General features: G+C 38.6%; 1 protein-coding gene across 8 annotated transcripts in view; it reads right to left on the reverse strand.

The window, feature by feature from the left end:
* CDC14B (cell division cycle 14B) overlaps positions 1 to 20,148 on the reverse strand; it is an 81,394-nt gene that overhangs the window by 55,819 nt on the left and 5,427 nt on the right. For 5 of the 8 annotated variants that reach the window (XM_024208964.3, XM_024208963.3, XM_024208958.3 and 2 more), the window contains exons 2-4: positions 10,379 to 10,472; positions 9,142 to 9,217; positions 3,180 to 3,272 (exon numbers count right to left, since the gene is read on the reverse strand). In XM_024208964.3, coding sequence (XP_024064732.1) covers positions 3,180 to 3,272; positions 9,142 to 9,217; positions 10,379 to 10,472 — 263 coding nt within the window. Of the gene's footprint in view, positions 1 to 3,179; positions 3,273 to 9,141; positions 9,218 to 10,378; positions 10,473 to 11,469; positions 12,086 to 20,148 lie in introns of those variants that run through there. The other 3 variants (XM_024208960.3, XM_026652364.1, XM_026652363.1) reach the window with 3 other exon arrangements.

Raw genomic sequence — 20,148 nt, forward strand, 5'->3', positions numbered from 1 at the left:
ACATATATATATACACACACACACACACACACACACACACACACACACACACACACACACATACACAAAAACTTAAATTATATATACACACAAACTTAAATTTTGCATTCATTTCATTTACACTTCCCTGTACTGAGCTTTAGAGAATTTTGCCCAATAACTGAATATATTCTTGACTACCAGAGGCAAGAACTTACATTATTCTAAACACTGAGGCCTAGTTACTTAAACCCATTTAAGTTTAACTCAAACAATACATGCTTAAATACATATATTTCCCTAATGAGATAAAAGCAGCACAGAATATTTTACAAATTAAATAACTCTCTGAATATACATGTATCATACATACTGGGGCAGTTTCTAAGCCATTTTTCTCTTAAAGCATGATTCAGTTCCCACTACAGACAATAGAAAGACTTGAGGGGGACTCCACGTCCAAATGTCTGGGTAGTTTAATGGCAGGTCTGCCTTTGGGGGTACAGTTCTGCAAGGTGTGGATGATTTTCACATAACCCTCTCTCAGTCCACAAATCTAGCTCTCCATGGAAGATCTTCTATGGGGTTAGTGAGTAAGGAGATATCCCCAGAGGCAGTATTCTCTTTGTTACTCCTAGGGGAATTTTGCACCACTGCACATGCACAGAATTCACGTCCCCCCCAGATGTATTTTCTGCAGAGAAAAATAATTCTGCCTCAGTTATGCCTTTCGTCCACCAAGGGCTGCAGTAGCACCAGAACAGAGGGCAGCCAGCTCACTGGTAATAGCAATCAGCAGCCAATAGGGAGGAGAGGCTGGGTTCCTCACAGCACCCTGCCTGCCGGGCCAGGTGAGAAGGCATGGGATATGGGGTGGGTTGGGGAGACAGACAGAGTGGGGCACATGGGGATACTGGGAGGTCATAGACTGGGGCTTAAAAGGGCTAGTGCCAAGGACAGAGTGGGGTGAGTGCTGAATGGGAGTGGGGATGAGGGTGGCGATGTGCCTCACTGAATGGGAGACACTACGGGTCAGCCAGGGTCTGCACGGGGGAGGCTCCCCAACTCCCTAACAATCCCTTCCACCCCCCAAAAAACCTGTTCCATACTTCTCCCACCCACACCTAATAACCCTCCAGGTTCACTCCCAGGTTCCTTCCCAGCAATTACTTCCCTCTTGCTCAGCTCCTCTGTTATCTCCGATTACCTCCAAGCCTTTGTACTGTTTCTGAGGGATGCGGGAAATATGTTTCTGTATTGTAGTTTAAATGAATTATTACTCAAAGTTACATATTAATATGCCTACTAAGTAATCTATTTGTCAAAAAACATTTCCTGAATCTTTTTTGTTGTCTATATTGTTACACACATACCTGTTAGCAGGTATTTTGAAATAAATTACCAAAATAATTGAACTGGTATGATTATATGGTACTATTCTGACAAATAAAATATGTAGAGTTTTAAAATATTGCATGCATAATTTTTAATTTTTTGGTGCAGAATTCCATCAGGAGTAATCAGTGCCCTCTCCACCAGTATCCAACAGGGAGGAGAAATTATGGCCCTATGTATTTATGAAGGTTTATACAAACAGTCCCCTCCAACTGTGTGCTCCCGTTTATGGTGTCCTGGCAGGAAAATTGAATGGATGATCAGAAGTAGGATTGTTAAAAGTTAATTTTAAAAAGGTAGTTTACAACAAGTTACGGAAATCATGGATTACTTTGCCACTGATTACTATTATTTCTGCATTTTGGGTGCTGTATAGGATGACCATAGCTATGCTGATGCCATGGTACTACACACAGGACCAAAAATAAAAGAAACATTTTATAATAAAACAGTCCACATTTACTTTTTGGCCTACAGAGTAATCAAATTACTTCTAAGGATTGGGTTTTTTTCTTGCTTAAAAACTGTGACCGATCAGTTGCTTTAGTATCTTGACTCCAAACAATTAAGCTGAAGCAAGATATGTTGCATGTTTCCATTCAATTTCAGAATGCTGCAATAATAACATAACATTTCTAAACACTTGGAGGTGTCAGTTGAAAAAAAAAAGTCACATTTATAATGTCAAAAGCTTCATTTATAAGTACAGCAGAACAGGTAACAGGAAGACCCTGGGGAGCTGGAAACAGACCTACTCCATAACACAAACCAGCAGCAGGGAAACACTCAGAAATGCAGGAGCTTTATAGCCCTCCAGAACTCTTAAAGGGGAATGACTCAGGGCTGTATGGAGTCTAAACCCCCTCTCAAGTCACCAGTAAGATGAAGAGCACAGGTCCTTCACCCCACTCTTTACTTTTAGTCAATGCTCAAAGAGAAATGAAAAAGTCAAGTGCAGTCAAGGTACAACACAAGTCAGATACCACAATGTTAACAATCTACAGTCTATTGCATCTTTACATTTCAAACATTCTGCATTTTAGACCTTCACTACACAATTCTGAGGTTCCTGCCTCAAACTTAGTCTTTCAGAGATTGAGCAATATGAACGCAATCAGTTATTAGGTTTTTCCCTTCATGGCCAAGCACCTGACCCAGTGCATCTTCAGGCACTCTATCTACAACCCCCTCTACACCTCTGGATATTATATCCGTTCCAAACACACCACATAAGGCTTTTTCTTCCTTCCCCTAAGTTCCATCCCTGGCCTGTGTCAGGAAAGGGATAGGCTGGAGAAGATACATTTCCCAACATATAAACTCGGAAATAAAACATCTGGTGGTATTTGGTCTTTACAAAAAGGATGAAATATGATAAGATATCAAGAATTAGCCAATTTTCTTTTACAAAATTAAATATTGGGAATAAAAGACAGAAGGTGCTTTTGGAAAATGCACCTAAGCAACTTTAAAAGAATCTATAGGATTTGTGCACCTATATCAGGTGAGGGATTTTAGAAACACCCACCCAGAAGATTTTTGTGCAGCAGAGGAATAAAAAACTCTTAGGGGCTTTTCCTGTCACATAGATCACTTTGTTGGGGAAAAAAAAAGTTTGGGTAATCTCTATAGTAAAGAAAATGTCAAGAGCAACACCAGGAAGTCAAACTCTCAGCTCTCTCCAGCACCACTTTTTAAAATAAGGGGGAAAAGTATCATTCTTCGTATTTTAAGGACTGCATATGGGAAAATGATAAAACACAAAACTTAGCAATTCAATTTTTAGTAAAAGGTTAAATACTTACTGCGTAAGAGCCTATGAGGAATGCAGCATTTGCTTGTTTTTTCTGATCAAACCCAGTATAATGAATTATTTTCTTCCTTATCAATGTAAATGACTGCATCAAGAAATGAACAACAGTGTTATAATTTGGCACTTCGAACTTAAGTCTGCATAGCCTGATAAAAATAAGTTTGAAATCACTGCAGCAGAACAACCAACTACACACAGAAATTGGCCTCATTGGAAATAAGGTTTCCAAAATTAATTCCAATGGTTGCAATGCCTTTCTGGTTAAGATATGATCAAGTGTGTTATTCCATTTTCAATCCTGAGAAGTGCTCAGCATCCAGGCAGGATAAGGATTTTAGTGTACTGGTTGATGACAAAGCATCAAATCTGTTGAAAATCTAGTTACACTGGACCATGTTAAGCCATTCAAAATAAGTGTGGCAGAGTGAACGTTTTTACAAATTTCAAATGTAATTTTTAGGGCAGTCAGGCGATTAATCGCATTGTTAAACCATAATAGAATACCATTTATTTAAATATTTGTAGATGTTTTCTACATTTTCAAATCTATTGATTTCAGTTACAACACTGACCACAAAGTGTACAGTGCTCAGTTTATATTTATTTTTGATTACAAATATTTGTGCTATAAAAACAAAAGAAATAGTATGAGGTGAATTGAAAAATACAAGTACTGTAATGCAATCTATCATGAAAGTTGAACTTACAAATGTAAAATTATGTACAAAAAAAAACTGCATTCAAATATAAAACAAAGTAAAACTTTAGAGCCTACAAGTCCACTCAGTCCTACTTCTTGTTCAGCCAGTCACTCAGACAAACAAGTTTGTTTACATTTGCGGGAGATAATGTGCCTTCTTGTTTACAGTGTCACCTGAAAGTGAGAACAGGCGTTCGTTCACATGCCACTGTTGTAGCCAGTGCCGCAAGATACTTACGTGCCAGATGCACTAAAGATTCATATGTCCCTTCATGCTTCAACCACCATTCCAGAGGACATGCGTCCATGCTGAAGATGGGTTCTGCTTGATAACGATCCAAAGCAGAGTGGACCGACGCATGTTCATTTTCATCATCTGAGACAGATGCCACCAGCAGATGGTTGATTTTCTTTTGTGGTAGTTCTGTAGTTTCTGCGTCTGAGTACTGCTCTTTTAAGACTTCTGAAAGCATGCTCAACACCTCATCCCTCTCAAATTTTGGAAGTCACTTCAGATTCTTAAAGCTTGGGCCGAGTGCTGTAGCTATCTTTAGAAATCTCACATTAATACCTTCTTTGCGTTTTGTCAAATCTGTAGTGAAAGTGTTCTTAAAACAAACATGTGCTGGGTCATTATCCGAGACTGTTATAACATGAAATATACGGCAGAAAGTGGGTAAAACAGGAGACATACAATTCTCCCCCAAGGATTTCAGTCACAAATTTAATTAATGCATTTTTTTTAAGGAGCGTCATCTGCATGGAAGCATGTCCCTGGAATGGTGGCCGAAGCATGAAGGGGCATATGAATGTTTAGCATATCTGGCACGTAAATACCTTGCAATTGCAGCTACAAAAGTGCCATGCAAATGCCTGTTCTCACTTTCAGGTGACATTGTAAATAAGAAGCAGGCAGCATTATCTCCCATAAATGTAAACAAACTCGTTTGTCTTAGTGATTGGCTGAACAAGTAGCAGCACTGAGTGGACATGTACGCTCTAAAGTTTTACATTGTTTTGTTTTCGAGTGCAGTTATGTAACAAAAAAAAAATCTACATTTGTAAGTTGCACTTTCACAATAAAGAAATTGCATTACGGTACTTGTATGAGGTGAACTGAAAAATACTATTTCTCTTGTTTGTCCTTTTTACAGTGCAAATATTTGTAATAAAAATAATAATATAAATGAGCTCTGTACACTGTGTGTTCTGTGTTGTAACTGAAATCAATATATTTGAAAATGTAGAAAAAATCCAAAAATATTTAATAAATTGCAATTGGTATTCTATTGTTTAACAGTGTGATTAAAATTGATTATTTTTTTTAATCATGATTAATTTTTGTGAGTTAATCACGTGAGTTAACTGCAATTAATCGACAGCCCTAATAATTTTTCATTATGAAAAATAGTAATTTTATGATGAAGGGAAAAGCTACTGTGTTCTTTTTGGTGGTATTTTCTTCAGTTATTTTAAATATTACAACATTGATCTTAAATATGTGATACTGAAACATTAGAAAGTTGTAGTTATTTAAAACAGACATACACAAGTAAATATTTTTCAAAAACTCCAAAAATTCAAACTTATGTTTCCACAACCAACCTTAACTCCTGTCCTGCATACCTGCCCAATCTCCTCCTCTCATCTAATGTGGTATTTGTATCCAGTGCCACCAATTCATTCTCATTAGTCCCATCATTTTTCAGCATTAATATTGCTTTCTCACAAGTTCCTGGCAGCTCACAATTTCTACTTGAGCTGAAACTCATGCTAAAATTCTGGCTGCATCCACCAGAGGCAGCTGTTGAGAGCCTGAGCTGCAGGCAATAGGCTGAAGTCCCAGCTGCCACCAGCAGAGGCTGCTGCTCTAACTGCTGCCTTCAGAATCTTTACTTCTCTCTGCTTTTGCTGTCTGTGCAGAGCACAGGTGCAGCAGTCCATGAGGACAGGCAAAGAAAAGGGGAGCTGGATCGGGACCAACAGGTAGCTCCTACCCACCAACGGTTAGCGTAGCAAAGGTGAGCAATAGGCAGGGGGAGAAAGGATCCAAGGAGTGTGTGTCCCCCCATCCCCTTCTCTCCAGCCTGTCGGGAGTAGGCTTTAGCCCAGTTGCACTCTCTCCTCCTTTCTTTCTCCCACCGTCAAAATCCTATATGGAGGGAAATTGTGTGTGGGCAATACATGGGGACAGAGGGAAGGAGAGGGAGCTGGGCATGGGCAATATCTCAGAGTTGCTAACTAACACTATTTTAATTGCAAGTCTTGGGATATATTAGGGGGTTCTCTTAAAGCTCCTTGAGTCTAAAAATTACATTAGACACTCAGCTTTCATTTAAAAAAAAAGTTTCTAGGTGATGGAGAAAGCCTTGAAAACATGAACCCTAAAAGCTCAAAGCCAGGAAACAAGAACAAATCACCCCAAATTTACTCATTGAAAGCTCATGATTGGGGGGGGCTGACTCATGATTTTTGAACACTTGGAATTAGCAATCCTGATATCCTGAAGGGAAGAGGGAGTCCAGAGAATGCACAGCATGAGACAGGGTAGTGCCCATTGGACAGTGGGAGCTGCAGGGAGCCTAGGACAATACCTTGGGAAGGGATTAGCCCCACCTATCAGCTAAAAAGAAAAGGTCTCCCAATTTGTATTTATTACACATCAGGAATTCCAACCTGAAATATGCAAAACACAAATAGGGGCAATTCCTCCACTATTTCAAATATCTGAGAACAAACCATAAATCGAATGCAAGTTTAAAAAAATAATCTTGTTTTTTAAAACTAGTCACATGAATATTTTTGTCTGTCTCATGGTTTTAGAGCCTGTGGAGCTGGCAATACTGTGAATCTTATTAGGAAGTTACAAGTATGTGCTCTATTACAATCAGTAAGTATAACAGAAGTTGAATAATGTAGACTGGCTTCTTCAATTCAATGGAATCTGAGTATTTCGGCAAAATTTAAGTCTATCAGACCTTCTGAGACAGGCCTTCTGCTGCTATTGCCCATGACTCAGAAGCAGGCACTGCTCCTCTCTCTTTTTCCACCTACACAAACATGTTCCCCAGTATTTTTTAAACTGCCTGGCTAGAGGAGACATTCCTCCCTCCCCTTCAGCAAAACTCTCACTCCAGGGAAGTTTACGGACATTGGGGGCATAGAAAAGGATAACTGTATTGGCTCACATACTGATGGAGAATGCTGGCAGTTTCTACTGGTGGCACTGCTGATAAATGCAACGAAGTCTAGAATGGGTATCTGAAGGAAATTAAGATTATACTGCAGCCTCTACCCACCCCTGAAAGTGAATGAAGGAAAAAATGAACACTGCTAGAAATAAAAACTGAAACAGCAGCTCTGGGTGGCTGTTACTGGAGGATATGGGCAGGCAAGAGGCAACACCAGCAATGACAACAGGTGAGGTAGGAATTCTGGGATTTCCCCCATAAAGTCAGAAAAAGTAGCCATAACACAATAACTCCCATTACAAGTTCATATTTTGAAGCTATGCACTGCGAAGGAGGGTTCTATAGAGTATCAGACCTTTAGCAATGTTTTTAAACTAGGACCCATATGAGATTTCAAAATAGCTATATGAAATTACTCCAACATTTTTCACTTACCAGTCATAGTCCTGTACACTAGAGATAAAATTTTCATAAGCACCCCAGTCCCATTTTCAAAAGGGAGATGGCTAAGACAAATCCTGAGCCTAAGGGTCCTGGACAAGATTGTAGGTAAAATTTTCAAAATAGTCTACATTTTTACTGCAAGCTATTTCTCTGATATAGCTTGCTCAGAAACCTCAGAATAATCTTCAAAATATGAATTACATCCATATTTTTAAAGTCCTAAATCAGAAACCACTTGTGTTTGAATCACCTCAAATTTTGCTAAACCACCATCCAACTTCATGATACACCTTGTTTGGGGGAGACAAAACTGGATTTTCCAATAGAAAATTACAACCTTACTAATGAAGCGATGGCAATATGTTTTAAATGTGCACTACAAATGAACAATTTCTCTTATCAGCCCACAATGCTTAAAAGTGAAACAAGTCACTCAGATACCACTATGATCAGTGTAGAATGACTTCTGCACTGAACATCCCTTTAAAACATCTAGCATACAAGTATATTGTTCTCACAAACCAACCCATTTAAAAATAAATCACAATTTGGAAACTTCTGTGGAATAATTTTCAAGCAAAATCAGAGCAAATTGTCATAGCTAACCGAATCTACACATTGTAGTGTATATGGCACAATGAATCTGAAGCAGACAGCTTGACACCAGTGCTAGACAGCAAGGAACATTCACAAAATGCCGAGATTTTCTGTTAAAGAAATATTGTATTGCATACTTCCAGTTTTCACAGTTCAATGTAGGGTTTCAAGATCTGACTAATGGGCTCTTGAATAAGCAAAGAGCATATGAATTTTAGCAAGATTTTTATTTTCCTAACACATTTTGTACTCCAACCCGTTAGAGGTTGACAAACTTGCATTGGATAACTTGAATTGATATAGAAAATGTAAGGCTTCATTATTTTGATTCATAGAGATACTATAAAACATAACATCTACCAAGAGCCCAATTCTGAAAGGTACAGAGCTCCTCAGAGATAGCAAATTACCTCAACTGAAGGAGTAAGGGTGCTCAGTCACCTTGCAGGAGTGAGCCCTAAATATATTTTTAAAAAGCAAATGTGGCTCCCTACAGAAATGTTGTGAAGACCAAAAAAAAAAAATCAAACTAAAACAAATCAAACAGAAGCCAAATCAAATCAATGTGTCTCTCATTGAGCCCTGAAACTCACTAGACCTTGGCAGATTTCCAAGGAGACTGAATTCCAGAGGAGGGGGCCTTCTACTGAAAGAGACCTTTGCCCACTAAGAGTTCTTCTAGTTGTTTCTAACAGCACCACTACTTAGAAATTGCACTTTCACAATAATTACTGTAGAACTACTATATCCTAAAGGCAAATAGTTCTCCTCTTACATCCCTCACTCTCTGTCTCTTCACTCCACCCCACACACCCACCTGAAAATATAATCTGGTCAAATCTGAGAACACAAATGTATACTGCATACAGTTTAGTGTACACATCCAAAACACAAGCCTGAGTGGAAATCCACATATCAATTTGAAGATATTTCTCAAACAAGGAACATTTTTTCACCTCACCATTTTTACAAATGGGCTAATTCCAATATTTTATATCTATTTGGTACAAAACAGTTTTTACCTTTAATTTCTTATTTAGCTTGCAACAATATCTGTAAACCATTGCCAGATTGAGAGGTCCAAAATCTGCGTAGAAGCTTGTGGGGAGGGAAACAAAGAAAACATTTTGCTTGTACACGTTTTGTAGAAATAATTTTAAAGAAATCCACATGCACCAAATGAAAACTAATAATTAATGCACACATTATACTAGGTACAAAACTTCTTGAAATTGCCATCTTGCATACCATAAGTATAGTTCTGTAGTTTTTCATCAGCTTTTAAATCGTTATTTTTAAAATTATTCTGCTTTCTTCTCCACACAAGACCTCCTAAAAGGTCAATGAAATGATGCAGTGATCAAACTTTTGAAAGCTCACAGTAAGCTAACATTTTTTGGCATCACATTAGGAACTCTTGATTTTAACGACAATGCAAAAGTATGCCTTCAAAAACAAGGTTATTGACTAATTCCAAAATGCTTCTCCTGGCACTATGTTTAAAAGCTATCAGATTCACATTAAAATATTATTAATATATATTACTCATTAATCCTCAAAGCACTCTAGTGTATACAGAGCCTCACTGAAATACAGAAAACGAACAAAACATCACAACCTGAGTAAGGTGAGCATAGAAATTTTTAACTAAAGATATCCTTATTTTTTTCAAAAGTACTAAGGGCTCTTTAATATCCATGCAGGATGTCATAAAATAAATAAAAAAAATGTCAAGGACTTATCTGAAAGACCTATGCAGTTCACTGCAGAGTACTTAATGTATCTATGCTGGGGTCATGAAGTGCTGAGTCAGCAACTGCCAGGTTTTGACCCATCTATTATTCTAGGAAGTTTAGATATTTTACCCCCGGTATTTGGGCAACTAGAAACATCCCTTCTGGCTAAATATTTCAGTTAATGCTTCTAAATTTTTTTTATCTTGTTGTAAAGTATTCCGATATCTTCCAGTAGGAATAAGGTATAAGTAAGAAACAAAGTTTCTGAAATTTTTCAAGAAAGAAATTGGTGGGGAGCCACCAGGCCCTCTCACATATAAGCTCCCATTGCAAGTGAAATTAGCGGGGACTAGTACACTAGTTTTGAGAATAAACTCCATACATAAACTTCTATAATCGGTATAGAAGTTTTAACTACCACTAATAAAAACAGACTAAGAATTACATCACTTGCTTATTAGTGCTTTTCTTACCAAATTTACTGCAATGTTCTGTAGAATACAAGAATAAGGACTGTACTTACTTCTCGTATACAAGTTCATCATCTATGCAGAAATAGTGTGTATTTGCAACACCACTCTTTGGTTTTTGGCAGAGAATTGCAAAATAAAGGCGACCTGAAATGCAAGAGATTTTAAACTAATACTACCCTTAACATTACAAATTTCCACAGAAAACTTGAAATGATGTTCTTAAATGTAATACTTTAAATGGTCACAATTTAGTATCAAATTTTCCTTTCAGGGTTTCCGGATTAGAGGGCATTATTTTTCAGGTGCTAGGCAACAAGGAAGACAATGATTAAGCTCAAAGCCTACGTTTTGGTTACCAAACAGTTTAAAACTTACTTGTTATTTAGTCAAAAGCTCTCTATGGTTTCCCTCCAGTAAACAAGTTGTTCAGAGGATAACCAGACTGCCCTCCCATAACCGGTTTGGGAGGCTTTGTGTGTGTTTACACACATATATATGTATGTCTATTGACTACTGCAGTTCAGAGAGGTGCAAACCTGGTTCTCCTTTGAAATCAGAGAACCAACCAACAGGCCACACACACACAAAAACATGACCTGGACACTTCTTATTATAGGAACCTAAAACAAGGTATTTTCAGTCTATTGGGGTGTGCTGGTGAAGGTGGGAGGAGAGTGTAAAAGTTACCAAAAAAGAGGAAGGGAAGCACAGTAAAATTTGATAAACGACAAATAGAAAAAGAAGGTCTCAAGTTTGGATTCTTCCTGTGAGATTTCTTTGTTTGACAATGCACATGCATTTGTTACGCAATACGTGATTTACTTGTATTAACTTTTAACTAGCTTAGGTAAAATATCAACAGGCTGAAAAGGCCAAGAAATTACAGGCAGCTGCTGTTTACTGCCTCCCAAATCCCAAATAGTTTGAACTATTATTAATTCATAATAGTTCAAACAAAAGAAAACGCGTTTTGTTTCAAAGAAGCGAACGCTACAAAAGCGGTGCAGTAAAAGTTATGACGATGCCATCGGCAGGATCTCCTTGTTCACATGCACGATTACAAAACGAGTTTTGAAAACTTGTTTCTTTAACAAACCAAAAACAAAAAAAACCACTTAAACTGGCATTTTAAGTTGCTCACCTTTGATGAACTCCACAGAGGGGCGAGATTCCTTTCTGACGCTCATCGCTTACAAACACTGAAAAGGGGGCCAGCCCCCACACGGTTACCGAGCCCGCAAACAGCCCGCTGCGTTTGTCACTGGAGTCTGACAGCGCGGAGGAAACGAAAGCGCCACTCCCCGCAGAGTTTTAAAGATTAAAGGGCAGCCTCGCCTCGAGGCGCATCCAGATGCAGCGTGAGCCCCGGGGTGTCTGCCGTGGGCCCCGCTGGCCAGCCCGCCTCCCGCGCTCCTTCAGCAGGCACCACGACCAGAAGTGGGTAGCCAGCAGCTGTCCCCTTCCTCGAGAGACACTTTCCAGCTCCGAAAGCTTCCTTACGGGCATTCAAACAGAAGCGTCCTCGGGCCCGAATGAGCCTGATGCGCCCACAAGACAAATCCCAGCCCTAGCTGGGGAGAAAACCAGAGCGCGGCGCGTAAGCCTCGGCAATCGCTGCCCCCGCAGGCGGTGAGCGCAGAGCTCGCCAGCGAGTCCTCCCAATCGCAGCAGCCATTGGCCGGCAGGCGGCGCAGCCAGTGGGGCACAGCAGGGCCCGAGCCGCTCCTCTCCGCGTACGGAGAAAACAACTCACCAGGGGAAGCCCCACCCCGCGGGCTGCGGCTGGAGGGGAGACCGCCCGGCCTCGCAAGGCGCCTCCGGCACCCGGGCGGCTGGTGCTTAGAAGGGACTGCGTTAGTGCCCAGGGAGCGCTGTCCTCTTCCCAGCGCAGGACAGCAGCGCGCTCCTTGAGTGTTATTTTTAAACGAGGGCCTGTGTTCCCACACAGTACGGTGTGACTATAGCCCCTTAATCAACCACCGCGCTGCCAACTGGGCATCTGCCTGCAGCGCACGTACCAGTGTGGCGTGGCCCCTCTAGTGTTCCCTGCAAGCGGTGCGCTCAAAATCCTTAAGCCCAGGGCCTTGCAAACACAACAAAGGTGCGGCTATTGTTAAAGACATTAAGCTACTCATAAACCATTTTCGCTCCCCTCAAAACAGTGATGAGTGTCCAAAAAGAAACAAGAAAACCCCAATTCCTTGGTTTGAGGGTGGGCTTTGTGCCTCACGTTGCTCTTCAGTGGCCACCTGAAGGAGCAGCATCGACAGGTTACAAAAAGACCTGCCCGTTCCCCATGCTAGAGAGGAAGAGTTGCTCCAGTTCCTAACTTTTTCTGGGAGTGGCAGGACTAAACTACACTCCCAGAAGAGTGGAAGGAAAAGTGAAAGGGAAGAGCCATGTCGGAATTGGGAGAAGGGGCGGGGCAGGTTGAAAAGGAGAAATAGAAAAACAAAATGCAAGAGTTAAAGCAAAAAGGGGCTTTAAGCGGAGCGGCGGCGGATGGAATTGACTGACGAGTTGGAGTTCAGTAGTTTGATTCCATAGTTATTTTGAGTTTAACCCCTGTAAATTTTCGCCCATTCGAAAAAGTATGGTGTGCCAATACCCAAAAAAGAAATCCCTGAGAGTTAAGTGAGTAGCATCTATTTAAAAATAAAAATATGCATGCCTACATCTTTTTTCACATTTGTATGGTTATTTTAAAAACCGGCAACATGCAATTGCCACTAATTCATATCTGAATTTGTTTTATATTGGTGCTATAATAGTATCAAAATGAACTTCAAATTTTTAGTAAGTAGCAGCTGTATGTTGCATTGCTGCTGGTAATCAGGCCATAAAAACTGTAACTTGCAGCAGTATACCAATACTTTTTTCCTTTGGAAAAACAACAGTGTAAAATTCTATAACATACAAATAAAATGTGAGCCCGAATGATGGAATTTATTTAGTGCTGTGTTAAAGTGCATGAAATTGACAGATTTATTGCAATATTAAAATAGATCTCTAAATAAGTGTAAATGCATAATTTTTCATAAATTACACTACTTCTCTTGTATTCTCCCTTCCTCAAAGATTCTGCTCATTCACTTATTACATCTTGAGCTAAAAATCTTCATTTACTGTAGCCTCATTAAAATCTTGAAATCTTTAGCTGTGTTGTGAAACTGCACTACTAAAGGAACGTATAAGCCAACATTTGACCCGAGAGTACAAAGTTAGCCCCAGTATTTTTGATCCTCAAGTGAAATTGTGAAATGCACAAATGTGCAGCAAAGCACTATTCCAGAATAGCATATGCATTTTTAAACACTGGCCATATATAAATGACAAGTCATTTTTTGACATCTTCAAGCCAAAAGAGTTAAAATGTTCAAAAATATCCATGTGATTTAGGAGCCTATGGGCCAGATTAAAAAATATATTTAAGTGCCTAAAGATGCAATAGGCATCTAGCAGGATTCACAAAAGCTCGATGTGATGATGTCTCTTTTGAAAATGTCACCCAAAAAGTGTGTACACTCGAGGAGAAAGAATATGAAGATGTGATGCACAATACAAGTTTTGCCACTCTTGCACGTGCAGGCCAAATGTTTAGTGTAGTTTAATAACTTTTGCTTCATAACTGATTTGCAGTAAAGTAACGGGTTTTATCAGGATTTGTTTCACTCAGCCAAGATTTTTTGCAGTGCTCAGACCCATATGTTTGCATACTAATATCACAGGTATTAATCAATGCTTAAAAGAATATTTTACAATTGCACTAAAACTTTGCAGAGTATCTGTTTCACTCAGCTTTAGAACTTATTTTAAAACTACAAAATCCAAAGGATTTTGTTTTCTCATTCATGATGATAATCCACAGACACTGTTAGAATTCTTGACTAGTACAACATAATTTTTCATTCAATTAGTTTGCAAAGCTTAGTTGGCACTACAGCCAAAAACTTATTGATTAGACCGAAACAACCTCCGTTCTCTTATATCCACTCGTTCTCTCATACATTTGTTTCTAGATTAATCAGTTCAATTTATTGATGCATAAAGAACGAATTTATTTAAAAAAAAAAACGCTAAAAAAAACACAACAGCCACCAACCAACCACACTAACAGCCAACAAAAAAGAATTAATGTAGGATTTCCTCAAGCAAAATAGAAGCTTCCAGACAAAATTTTCCAAAAAACAGGTGTTTTAAATTAGGTTCTTGGAGTATGTATTTAGAAAATAAGGATAAGTTTTTAAAGGGAGCCTATAGGAGTTAGGTATCCAAATCCTGCAGAAAGTCAGTGAGCATTAGGTGCCTAACTCTCTTAGGCCTCTTTGAAAATCCCACCCTAAATAAGTGATTTGGCATTTCTGAAAATCAAATAACTTGTTTAGGTCTATAAATATGAACTAATGAGCCTAACTTTAGGCATCTGTGTTTGAAAATGTGGGTCTTTCATTTTGAAACACAAGAACTAAGGGACACCAAATAAAATTATTAGGCAGCAGGTTTAAAATAAACCAAAGGAAGTATTTTTTCACACAAGGCACAGTCAACCAGTGGAACTCCTTACCAGAGGATGTTGTGAAGGCCAAGACTATAACAGGGTTCAAAAAAGAAATAAATTCATGGAGAATCAATGGCTGTTCACCAGGATAGACAGGGATGGTGTCCCTAGCCTCTGTTTGCCAGAAGCTGGGAATGGGTGACAGTGGATGGATCACTTGATGATTACCTGTTCTGTTCATTCCCTCTGGGGCACCTGGCATTGGCCACTGTCGGAAGACAGGATACTGGGCTAGATGGACCTTTGGTCCAACCCAGTATGGCCATTCTTATGTTCTTATGAAACAAACCCTTAGGTTAGCCTGGAAAAAAAATCCACTGTCAAATGTTGATCACATTCTTTTAAAGTACTTACATCTTCCATAAGTTATGCTAAATGTCAATTTTGGGGAAGATACAATTTATACCAATAAAAGAGTGCTTTTGCAGGTATAACTTATACTACTAGTTTTCTGAATTAAATAAGCTATACAACTTTTTTACTGGTATAACTGCATCTAGGAAGTTGCTCGCATAGCTAAGTCAGTCAGGGATGAGGGAAAAATAAGTTACCCTGACGGACATAGCTATGCCAGCAAAAGTTAATGTACAATGAAGGTCCAGTCTACCCTTGGGGGGGGGGGGACGGGACTTTTTATCTTATTTAAATGGAGTCATTTCGAGTGTTAAGCCTAAACTAACTCATAATATGTTAATTCTAAACTTTGTGTTCATACCACAAACAATTCCAAAAGAAAGATTGACTGGAGAGTCTCTAATATTGGCGTTACAAATGCTGTTTTTCTTACTGAACACAGTGTAAGCAGCTTCTGACAACCTATAAAAAAAATAGAGTATTTGGCTGGCTTAGCTTTTCCCCTTTATGTCCATTCAAGAAAAGGACTCAATGATTTGTTTAAAACACAGATTTTTATATGTTTCAAATAATTAAAATCATCTAATAGTAGTGCAAAATAAAGTAGAAACAGCAGCTTAATAGTCCGTGTATATTGTTCACCCAAAATATGAATCCCATTTCACACTTACTCAGTTTAATGGAATTCAGATTATGGATGAACAATATGCATGGACTATTAAATGGCTATTACCCCTTTATTATTCATTGCTCTCTTTGGATCATTTTAATTGCTATATTCAGAACAGCTGAATACATTTAAGAAATGCAAGCTTAATATTCTTAATTTACACATCAGCCTAAAAATAAAGCCTGTGTGTATTAAATGCCATCACCTAGAGAAGCTGTCAGTACTCACAACAACTGATCTGCAATAAAACTGCAAATAAACTCCATATTTTTAAGGTATTCCCTACTGGGAAATTTAAGAAAGGAATATAAAATGAAGTAATTTCAGAACAGAATTAGGTTATTTACTTTTGCCTACTCAGATTGCTATTTCACTACAATACTGAGTATTTTGGCCTCAATGACAGTGTGAGCAGGATGAGAAACTACTCAACAGAACTATTATATTCAGGTTTCCTCAAAAGCATTTCTGGCTCTGTTTTACGATAACCAAGTATTAACCTGTTACAGTTTTAAACAGCACTATTATACACACTATGAAAAGATTACAACTGAAATTAAGTCAGTGGGGCTCTGTAAGGGTCCTGATTGCAGGAGAAGGACTTATGTTTTCTTCCACTTATTTAAATAAAAGTTGTGCATCTTAAAGTTAAAAGCCATGCATTTTGTTTTATTTACAACAAATTTGAAAACTATTTTTCATATACATTATTTCAATAGAAAAGAAAGTTATAGTGATGAAAAACAAAGCTTAATTTTACACTGGCAGAAGCTAAGGGGAGCTTGCTAATCCTGTGTCAGAGGGATGGAAAAGTAGGGCTGGTTGCCTCACAGAAGGAAGTATTTCTTGTCTCTACAAGCAGGCAATAAGCTGTGAAAATATCTATGCAGGGTATCAGCAGAATACCAGCAGCTTCAGCTTCATGATCTTATTTATCTGATTCTGGAAAAGGAATGAATAGCACCTCCTAAAAATATCCTCCTTTCCATCACCCACAACAATCCTGATGTCTCTAGGGCTCTGCAAGTCAAAGTCTTTATAGACAGAACTTTGAATTCAAAAGGCAGCTAATACACAGCAGCACTTTAATATCAGACAGCAAGTAAACACGCCCGTTCTTACCAGAGAGACTATTCTGGTGTCTGAAGAGTGAAGATTCATTTTGGCAAAAGAACAAGTGTAAGTTCTTGAACTTGATGGTAAGGCAGCTAACAAGTCCCTCAGAAGATAAATGCATAAGAGACTGCATTTATATAAAAAGATATTACAGACTTCAACAAACCTTAAATTATTTGAATCTGAAATGGTCTTGCTCATACTGAATTATAAAGAATATTATTATCCTGGAGGTCTTCATGCCTTGAACATTGTTGATAAGAATGGTTTGGGTTGGCTTGACTTCACTGCATATGCCAAATAATAAAGAACATAGTCAGAGTAATTTGCTGTACTACTAGGTAAGTGTTTTATAGATCTGAGTTATGTAAACAATATTTATTAAAAGTAAAGGTTCAGAGAATCCAAACAATTCTTTCTAAACCTAGCAGTTATCAAAAAGATGCAATAGATAACATACAGGTATAACACTATGTGATGCCAAAGTAATATACACCTCTACCCCGATAGAACGCTGTCCTCGGGAGCCAAAAAAATCTTACCGCGTTATAGGTGAAACCGCATTATATCGAACTTGCTTTGATCCGCCGGAGCGCTGCTTTACCGCGTTATATCCGAATTCGTGTTATATCAGGTCGCGTTATCTCGGGGTAGAGGTGTACATAAAACTGAAGTTTTTCAATCAGTCATATTATAAAGAACTCACTCATCACTGCAGAAATCAAAGCCAAGAGATGATAAAACTGGTGACTATGACAGAAACCAAGGATCAGCATACTTTCTGAACAAGAGTATGAGAACACTGGTTAAAATTAAATATAAAGTTAAAGACATCATTTGAAAATAAATAGGGTTTTTTCCCAGACTGATCATATCTGTTCCACAATCATGGCCCTACTTTCCCTAAAATAATATATAGACCCTGTTCTCTGCTGCTCCCATGTAATGTAGACATGTAAATCTGAAAGAACAGAGTTCCCACGCTTTCAGCACTGGATTAGACAACAAAAGCCTTAACCAGTTTCTCAAACCAAGGAAGATTTTGAAAGAGTCATAAGAAAATGAGGTCATGCTGATAAATGATTACATACTTCTCCTGTAATGAGAGAGATTTATAATGAAAACTCACTGAAAAATGTTTACAAACAACAGTCTGAAAAACACAAATCTCAATTAAAAAAAAAAGTTCCTATCGTTCCAGAAAATTCTGTTTTCTCCATAATGCAACACTATCAAGACGGAATTGTAAATTACGTTGTTTAAAAAGAAATCATCAAGGCATATATTAAGCCAACAGAATATTTCATTAAAATTCCAAGTGACAGCTTAAGTAAAAAGAGTCAGAATTAAAGCATGAGCATATTGCAGACCCTACAGTACTTCTCTGTAGAAATGAATTTCTCAATGTAAAAAAAAATTTACACCATCCTAAATAAAAGGATTCCAAAGCAGGGCTGTCGATTAATCACAGTTAACTCATGCGATTAACAAAAATAATCGCAATTAATCACACTGTTAAACAATAGAATACCAATTGAAATTTATTAAATTTTTTGGATGTTTTTCTACATTTTCAAATGTATCGATTTCTATTAGACAGAATACAAAGTGTACAGTGCTCACTTTACAGTGCCAATATTTGTAATAAAAATATAAAAATGATAAACAAACGAAATATTTTTCAATTCACCTCATACAAGTACTGTAGCGCAATCTCTTTATCGTGAAAGTGTAACTTACAAATGTAGATTTTTTTGTTACATAACTGCACTCAAAAACAAAACAATGTAAAACTTTAGAGTCCACAAGTCCACTCAGTCCTACTTCTTGTTCAGCCAATCACTAAGACAAATAAGTTTGTTTACATTTACGGGAGATACTGCTGCCTGCTTCTTATTTACAATATCAACTGAAAGTGAGAACAGGTGTTCACATAGCACTTTTGTAGCCGGCATCGCAAGGTATTTACGTGCCAGATATGCTAAACATTTGTATGCATCTTCATGCTTCGGTCACCATCCCAGAGAACATGCTTCCATGCTGATGACGCTGGTTAAAAAAATAATATGTTAATTAAATTTGTGACTGAACTCCTTGGGGGACAACTGTATGTCTCTTGTTCTGTTTTACCCACATTCTGCCATATATTTCATGTTATAGCAGTCTCGGATGATGACCCAGCACGTTTGTCTTAAAAACACTTTCATATCAGATTTGACAAAATGCAAAGAAGATACCAATGTGAGATTTCTACAGCACTCGACCCAAGGTTTAAAAATCTGAAGTGCCTTCCAAAATCTGAGAGGGAAGAGGTGTTGAGCATGCTTTCAAAAGTCTTAAAAAAGCAATACTCAGATGCAGAAACTACAGAACCCGAACCACCACAAAAGAAAATCAACTTTCTGCAGGTGGCATCTGACTCAGATGATGAAAATGAACATGCATCAGGCCGCTCTGTTTTGGATCGTTATCAAGCAGAACCCATCTTCAGCACGGACGTATGTTCTCTGGAATGGTGGCTGAAGCATGAAAGGACATATGAATCTTTAGTGCATCTGGCATGTAAATATTTTGTGACACCGGCTACAACAGTGCCATGCAAACGCCTGCTCTCACTTTCAGGTGATATTAACAAGAAGCAGGCAGCATTATCTGCTGCAAATTGTAACCAAACTCGTCTGAGTGATTGGCTGAAGTAGGACTGAGTTGACTTGTAGGCTCTAAAGCAGGGTAGGCAACCTTTCACAAGTGGTGTGCCGAGTCTTCATTTATTCACTTTAATTTAAGGTTTCATGTGCCGGTAATACATGTTAATGTTTTTTTAGAAGATGTCTCTCTCTAAGTCTATATTATATAACTAAACTATTGTTGTATGTAAAGTAAACAAGGTTTTCAAAATGTTTAAGAAGCTTCATTTAAAATTAAATTAAAATGCTGATCTTACGCCGCCAGCCTGCTCAGCCCGCTTCCAGCCTGGGGTTCTGTTCACCTAGGCCTGCAGCGGGCTGAGCAGGGCTTGTGGCCGGGACGCCGGCTGGCAAGGGGCCGGCAGCCGGGACCCCAGACCTGGGGGGGGTGGGGGCAGAGGGTGCAGGGCAGAAGGCTGGGTGTGTGTGGGGGGG

This window comes from Terrapene carolina, unplaced genomic scaffold, assembly GCF_002925995.2.
Source record: "Terrapene carolina triunguis isolate 2854851 unplaced genomic scaffold, T_m_triunguis-2.0 Scaffold113, whole genome shotgun sequence".
NCBI lineage: Eukaryota > Metazoa > Chordata > Testudines > Emydidae > Terrapene > Terrapene triunguis.